Source organism: Moschus berezovskii, chromosome X (genome assembly GCF_049115385.1).
Source record: "Moschus berezovskii isolate FMDL1 chromosome X, NW_MosBer_1.0, whole genome shotgun sequence".
NCBI classification, from domain to species: domain Eukaryota; kingdom Metazoa; phylum Chordata; class Mammalia; order Artiodactyla; family Moschidae; genus Moschus; species Moschus berezovskii.
The window spans coordinates 130866514-130873802 of NC_142488.1; the positions used below are offsets into that span (position 1 = coordinate 130866514).

The following is a 7289-nucleotide window of genomic DNA, read 5'->3' on the forward strand; positions in this document are numbered from 1 at the left end:
GGCCGGCGAGCTCGAGAAAGTCCCATTCCCGCCGCTCCGGACTCCTTTCTGCTTTCGTACAAACCCCACTGGGCACAGCCAAACTTTCCGTCCTCCCCATCGTCAGTACAATGCAACAGTCCCAGGCAAGCAAAGCTAGAAAAGAAGGCGTCCCCGCTCGGGGGTGCAGGGGCGGGCTGGGGCGGCGGGGCGGCGAGCGCTCAGATGTGGGTCAGCGGCACCGTGCCGTTGACGGCAGTCCCGGCGCCTTGGTAGTGCTGGTGCACGCTGTGCAGGCGGCCGCCCGGCAGCGGCGAGGCGGCGTCCGCCGCGTCCCCGCCGGGCGGCAGGTACATGCTGATCATGTCGCGCAGGTCGCCGAGGCACGCGCGCTGCGAGTGCGACGAGATGGCGGGCGGCGGAGAGCTGGGCTCCGTCTTCACCACCGTGCCCATAGGGCCCAGGCTCATGGCGGCGGCGGCGGCGGCGGCGGCGGCGGCGGGCTGCTGCCCGTAGGCGGCGGCGGCGGCGGCGGAGGGCGCCATGCTCCCGTAGCCCGAGGCGGCGGCGGCGGCGGCGGCGGCGTTCATGTAGCTCTGGGCGCCGGGCGGCATCATGTGGCTGTACTGCAGGCCGGCCATGTCGTAGCGGTGCATCTGCGGCAGCGCGGGCGGCGGCGGTGGGCTGCTCATGGTCGCGGGCGGCGCGTAGCCCAGCTGCTCCTGCACCAGCGAGTACGCGCCGTTGGCCCAGCCGTTCACGTGTGTGTACGTGTCCAGGCGCTGGCCCACGCCCACCGGGCTGCTGGCGGCGGCGGCGGCGGCGGCGGCCGCGGCCCCGGGGGGCAGCAGGCCGCCGGGCAGGGAGTACTTGTCCTTCTTGAGCAGCGTCTTGGTCTTGCGGCGAGGCCGGTACTTGTAGTCCGGGTACTCTTTCATGTGCACCGCGCGCAGCCGCTTGGCCTCGTCGATGAAAGGCCGCTTCTCGGCGTCCGTCAGCAGTTTCCAGTCGGCGCCCAAGCGCTTACTGATCTCGGAGTTGTGCATCTTGGGGTTCTCCAGGGCCATCTTGCGCCGCTGCCCGCGGGACCACACCATGAAAGCATTCATGGGCCGCTTCACGCGGTCCTGATCGCTGCCCCCACCCCCGCCGCCACCGCCGCTCGCGCCCCCGCTGCTGCCGCCGCCTGCGGTCGCGCCGCCGCCGGCGTTCGCACTACTCTTGCTTCCGCCGCCTGGGGCTGCCGGGCCGCCTGCGCCTGCCGCTGGGGTGGGTGGCCCCACGGGGTTCTTGAGTTCAGTCTCCAGCAGGCTGTACATGGCCGGGGCGGGAAGAAGGTGCGCCAGGGTGGCGGGAGGAGAAGGCGCTCCCGGCTCTGGAGCGGCCACGGTGAAAAGGCCCGGAGACTCCGTCGGAGTGGCGCTTGGGGGCCGCTGGGCCCGCGGGTCGGGAAGGAAGGGCAGGCTGGCCGCAGTGGTCCGCGCTAAGTCAGCGGGACCCAGCGGGCTGCTGGCACCTGCTGCGTGGTCTCGGGCCGGTCGCATTCGCTGTCTGGTCGGTCGGTCGCCGGGCCTCTTATATACCTGCTCGGATCCCCCGGGGTTGGGGCTCGGTCCGCCCCTCGCCACCCGGAGGCCCGGTGATTGACAGGCTTGCAGTGATGCGCCCTGGCCAATCATCACGGAGCCCTTGTTCGGCCAGGCTGGGAAAAAAAAAAGTTCGGGGAGTCCTTTCGTTCACCCCCACGCCTCTCTGGTGCCTGGTGACATGATGAGAGTTATTCAGGAGGCGGGAGTCCCGGACAGCCGCTCAGAGACCACCAATTAGGGTCTCAAAAAGTTTGAAAGAACGAAACTCGAGGAGGTGACGGAGGAGGGAGGGGGAAGGGGGCTTCCACAGGGTTCCGAAAACAACTTTGTCAAGGTCGGGGGTCGTCCGGTCCCGGGGCCACCCTGCACAGCTTCCCGCTGTCTGCGCGGAGGTGCTCCGCTTCTGCTGCCAGCGCTAAGGGACACAGGACATGGCCAGCTACTCAGGCGGCCTTGGAGACTCGGGGCGCAGTGGAGGTACCCCAGTGCTGCGGCTCCGAGAAGCCCTCCCTGGAATCGGCCCCGTTCCGGTAGGACCCTCTGCCGGGAAGCCCCGGGCCAGCGCGCCCAGCACTGAGCGGGGGTCAGGGAGCGGGGCTCGGAAGACAGGCTTCGGGACCATGGGGCGCACTGGGGCTGCGAGTTTTCGGTGGTTTGCCCGGCGCCAGAGCCGGGCCGAGACGCTCCCACGCGGTGGTGCGGGGAGTGTCTGGGGGAAGGGGGCGGAGGGGTGAACCGGCCTCGGCTCTCTTCTCCGGGCCCCAGTTTAGCGGCCCCTTTTTGTCTCTCCTCTCTGGCCATTTGGGTTTTTCCAGTCCGATGCCCCTGAGGGGGAGGGTCGGGCCCCTTGGAAAATCCGTTTTCATGGCAACACAGAGCCTCTCCAAGTGAAAGAAAAGCTTCTTGAAGCGGGGGGGGGGACGGTGGCCCGAGAGGAGCCGAAGCAGTCCTGGGGCTCCCCCTCCACCGCCCACGCACCTGCCGGGACCACTGAGCGCTGCTCTTGCCGCGCAGCCGCGCCGCCTCCCGGGGGAGCAGGCGCTGCTAACGGATTCCGTCCTCCTTTTTTTTGTTGTTGTTTTTTGTTTTATAGCCTTCCCGCGGAGAAGGCAATGGCAACCCACTCCAGTACTCTTGCCTGGAAAATCCCATGGACGGAGGAGCCTGGTAGGCTGCAGTCCATGTGGTCGCTAAGAGTCGAACACGACTGAAGCGACTTAGCAGCAGCAGTCTTCCCGACCGGAGCCTCGAGACTCGGAGCGCCACATTCAACTGCCTGTCCGGGTTGTCTGCGGAAGAATAGCGGCGCGGGAAGCCCGGCTGCGGGTAGCTGGCACCCCGACTATCGTCGCCTCCATCCCAAGCTAGTGGCTCAGCGTTTGCAACTCCCGGAGACGCCCGAGGCGACCGGTGGGAAGGAAAAGCCAACCCCGGGCAGATGTGGCAGAGACTGAAAAAAGTGTTCCCACGGTGTGGCCCACCAACCCCCCATAGCCTCGTGGAAAGATGGGGAACCCAAAGAAAGGTGTATATCCTAAGTGTGGAAAAAAAAAAAAAACAAACAAACAGCTTCAAACCGAGGTTTTTAGCTGCTTAGTGCTAATGCAAGACCCAGCGATCCTGGGAAACCTGCGTGACAGAAGCTTGCTTCCCCGTTTCTTGCATACATTATAAAGTAAACCGCTGTGACTTGGGGGACGCAGGGCAGGCCAACCCGCTCTGGGGCCCGCGGACCGCTATCACCAGAATCCCGGCTCCCAGCAGCAACGTTTTCAGGAAGTTTGGGGTCTCGAAACCTGCCTCTTAAGTTTGGGTTCCACTTGGTTCTGTTGCTCTTTTGGGCGGAAGGAAGCGAACATACACACAGTCAAGGGCTGCTGCGATCCTTTGAATGGTTCTACGCATTTAGGGTTTTGAAATAAACTATGTGGAATGGTTCTGTGTATGAGTCGTGTGTGTGTGTGTGCGTGTTTGTACGCATGGGTATGTGCACTTAAGTTGACATGGATTGGAAGGCATGTCTCAGAAAACAGAAGTGATTCAACAGTCTCCACCTGCAACTGTTTTCTTGCCAGACTGGGTGACACAAACAAAATTTCTTGGGCAAACCTACCTTCTCCCCAAGAAGTCAGTGTGCAGTAGCCCTGCCCTTCTGGCCGCCTTTCCAGATGCCCTCTCGGGTTCTCTGGTCCTCTGAGGCTGTTGCTAAGTGAAGCGCGTTTAGGAAATTACCCAACCGACGCGCGGCCTGGCCTCCAGTAGCCTGACACATGTCAGGATTCTTTCCAAGTTTTAGGACCCAACTAAGCCGTTGTGGTGACAGCGCCTGGGCTAGATACTTGCCTAGGCAAGGGGTTCGGTGCCCGGCCGGCGCTTCTCGCCGCAGCAGGTTATATGGGGGAACTAGTCACTGCTCCCAGCTGTTTGTCACTTGCTCACACCGATCCTGCGGTTTAGGTAAGCTCCTTCTCACATTAACGTCCTTCTGCCAGATTTATGGCGGTCTTGCTAGGATCAGACACCCTCTTCCACACTCCTGGCTTCCTTCGGAGGTCACCATTAAACCTATCTCTGTGCCTGGTAGCTCTGGGGTGGTCTACCCAGCCCCAAGTCAAGAGTCACGCCGAAGTACCTTCGAAACATTTGCGAGGACACGTTCTCAGCCCATACTACCATTTCAGTAATCAGGCGAGATTACCATCATGGGGGTGGGGAGATGGAGGGAAGGTAGAAGGAAACGGTTCTCTTAGCAGTACCGGCGCAGGCACCGGCCGAGCGGCGCGACTTTCCTCGGGGATCGGGAGAAGCTTCACGGCAGGTACTACCGCCCGAGGGTGCTCGATCCAGGCGGGGCCCGCGGGGAAGCTAGACGTCCGGTGGAGCCCCAACCGATGTCTCCGACCCGCACCTGCACCCCGCGAGGAAAGCAGAGGGACACAGCGGGATTTGGGAAGAGTCCCTTCCACTCTTTGCGGGAGGAGAGCGTGGTCGGTAGCTCTCTCTCTCTCGGGGCCTCCGGGAGCCCTTGGGCGGCAAACAGAAGCCCCCGGACGGCGGGTAGGGAACTCGGCCAAGCACCCCGTCCCCATTCTCCCCGCCCTCCGGAGAGAGCTCTGGCTCCCTCAGACTGGGGCTGGCCCTGGGGATTCCAGGACCCAGGGCGCGGCAACAGCGCCGTTTGTTGGCTTCGGTTGGAAACTTCACCTATAGGCGCCCCTTCTCTCCCTGCGGGGCTTCGAGGTCGCCCCAACCCTCCAAGGAGAGGCAGCTGCTTCGCTGCAGGCAGAAGTGGGACTCTCCTTAGAGGGCGGGTGATGGCAAAACTCGGCGGGTGGGGTAGGCTCTAGCGGTGGGTGGCCGGGCAGGCTCCGGGTGCCTAGGGCGCTTCCAACTCTGCCTTCCTGCGGTTTGCGGAAATCCAGTGTCCCGGGAGCCTCGTATCTGCAAAGTGAACTCCTTAGCACTTGGCCTGAGAGCTACTAGTCGAGCAGGGGAGGGGCTGTCCCAGGGCTCGCGCGGGGGTGCCCCCGTGGAACCCTGCTCCGCCACTGCTCAAGGGGGGCTTTTTTCCCGAGTCTGCGGCTCGATTAGGACCCCGCCTCTTAGAAGAGGTGCCCTTTGCGTGCTGGGTGGGATGGAATGGGTGTGTATCAGTGTCCGTTCCGGGAGCGGCGGCCTGACAATAGAGTCAAGTGTTCGCCTTGTTTCAAGTGCAGTCGAGCCCAGCGAGGGGTCCGGCTTTGAGGAAGTGCGAAAAACTTATCCCGACGACCCTCAGAGAAGCGTTGCTTGCCAGCAAGGGGTGGGGGAAGTTTGCTGATCTAGAGACAGTTTTTTTTTTTTCTTATTTCTTCCTTGAGAACAACCCTTGATTATTTACTCTGGCTCCTGGCCAAGAGGGTGTATTTAGGCCCCAGATTGAGGGCCTTGACCAAGAAATCAGGGGTTTAGGTCTGTTGTAGAATCATCTCCCGCAAAAGGTCGCAAAGGTCACTAGCTATCCAACGAGGCTCGAAGAGACAGCCGAGCACCTCGCAGCTGTCGAGGTCTCAGTCTGATACCCGCAGTATCTCTCATCCCCCACCCATCCCCCTGCAGCTTCCAATAAAGCTCTCGTCCTTCAGAGTCTGGGAAGGAGCTGACGGTCCTAGGCTGGCGGTGCAGTTTGCAGTAATAGACTAGTTGACGCTCTCCAAGGAAAGCTTACTAGGAGCCACCGAGGTGTGCGGTGACACGGTCCTCGGGGTACCAAAAAGTCTCCTTTGGGCGGGGCAACTGTATTCTAGCGCACTTTGATGTAGCCCTTTTTAGGAGGGAGGGTGTACTATTAAAAGAGTGTCCGAATTGTCTTCCCTGGATTAGCTGAGCTGCGGTCGGTGGGTTCGGGGAATCCCCTTGGCCCAGACCTTGGCACTCAGTTGCAGAGTCCTGTCCACCCGCAGGGTGTGACAAGGATGCCAGCCGTTTTCCCTAGGTGTCGAGTCACTGCCAGGAATTTGGCAGTCTCTGCCTTCAGCGCCCTCTCTGCCGACCTCACAACCCGAGCACTGCCAAACGCCACCCGAATACAGCTACCTCCCCCGGGGGAAAGCAGGATCTGCCCGGGAACTGGGTCCCACTGGCGGAGCGTCTTCCGGGTCACTGTCGTCGATCTGCCGGCCTCGCCCCTCACCCCAACACACGCTCAGCCCTCTGAGCTGCAGTGACCCGCCCCCTGCGGAGCAGCCTCGAGGCACCCAGCACCCTACCCTGCCCTCCCGCTGGGCCCGTCGCCTTTCTCACTTCCTTCTGTGGCTGCAAAGGCACGGCCCTCTCCGGCGTCGAGGTGGCCTGCCAGAAATCGGGCCTGGGGAAACAATCAAAAAATCGTTATCGGTGCGGAAAGTGGCTGGAGTTATTCCACTTCCCCGTATCCCATCGACAGGCTGATCGAGACCCGGGGCGGGGGCGGGGGGTGATGGCGGGGCTCCATCGGGCGGGCGGCGCTTCCCGGGGAAGGATGCCCGTCTGGTCACGGGACCTCCCGGCACCTCCCGTGGGACCCGGCCGGCCCGTGGGCCCCAGCCCTAGGGGGCGCAGGATGGGGGGGCTGGGGGCTGGGGAGAGCAAATTTTAAATCTCAAGGCAGCAGACAGCTGTTTTCCCTCCTGCCGCTTCTTCCTTTTCTTTTTCGCCTTTTCACTCTTTCACGAGAGGGGAGAGCCGTGGAATTCGATGCGCGGAATCTCTCCGTTCTCTTCCCCTGTCTTGGCACTAAACCTCGGTCGCACACCTACTATGGGCTACCCGGTGCCGCCGGGGGCGGGAGCAGACCACCGCCCGCCCACTTCCGCGTCGCTCGGCCAGGAGCGGCTGCGGCCCGGGGGAGCGCCCGGAGAGCGGGGACCGCGGCCGCCGCGGGGCCACGCTCGTCCCACCCCGCGCGCGCTTGTCCCTGCGCGGCGCCGAGCCGCGCCGCCCAAGCGGCTGCGACGCAGAAGCGCCCGCGGGCCGGGAGCTCCGGCGCCGCTGTCCGAGTGGCGGGCGAGCGAGGCTCCGGGGAGGCTGCTGGCGACGGAGAGCAGGGCGGAGGACGCGCGGCCCGGGAAAGGCGAGCCGGCCGCCGCCTGCCAGGTACGGAGGCCGCCAAGCCTCGGGCCGCCCAGTTGGCGCGCGGGTCGGCAGTCTGACGGTGCGACAGGGCGAGGTCTGCGGCGAGGTCCGGCCGTGTCGGCGTTTTGA

The 7289-nt window shown here is 63.6% G+C and overlaps 1 protein-coding gene across 3 annotated transcripts; it reads right to left on the reverse strand.

Moving 5' to 3' along the window:
* Positions 1-200: 200 nt before the first annotated feature.
* On the reverse strand, positions 201-1658 carry SOX3 (SRY-box transcription factor 3). Of its 3 annotated transcripts, none has more exons than XM_088833851.1 (2): positions 1229-1298; positions 201-1165 (listed from the first exon to the last, which is right to left on the reverse strand). In XM_088833851.1, exons 1-2 carry the CDS (start codon positions 1296-1298, stop codon positions 201-203), a joined length of 1035 nt encoding a protein of 344 aa, XP_088689977.1. The 3 variants fall into 3 exon arrangements, with proteins under 3 accessions (XP_088689977.1, XP_088689978.1, XP_055249697.2); XM_088833852.1 differs by having other exon boundaries at positions 201-1106; positions 1188-1298; XM_055393722.2 differs by having other exon boundaries at positions 201-1658.
* Positions 1659-7289: the final 5631 nt, after the last annotated feature.

What these genes read in the sequence shown, in the direction of transcription:
- SOX3 (XM_055393722.2), bottom strand. Translation starts at nt 1,658, where the DNA reads ATGATTGGCCAGGGCGCATCACTGCAAGCCTGTCAATCACCGGGCCTC.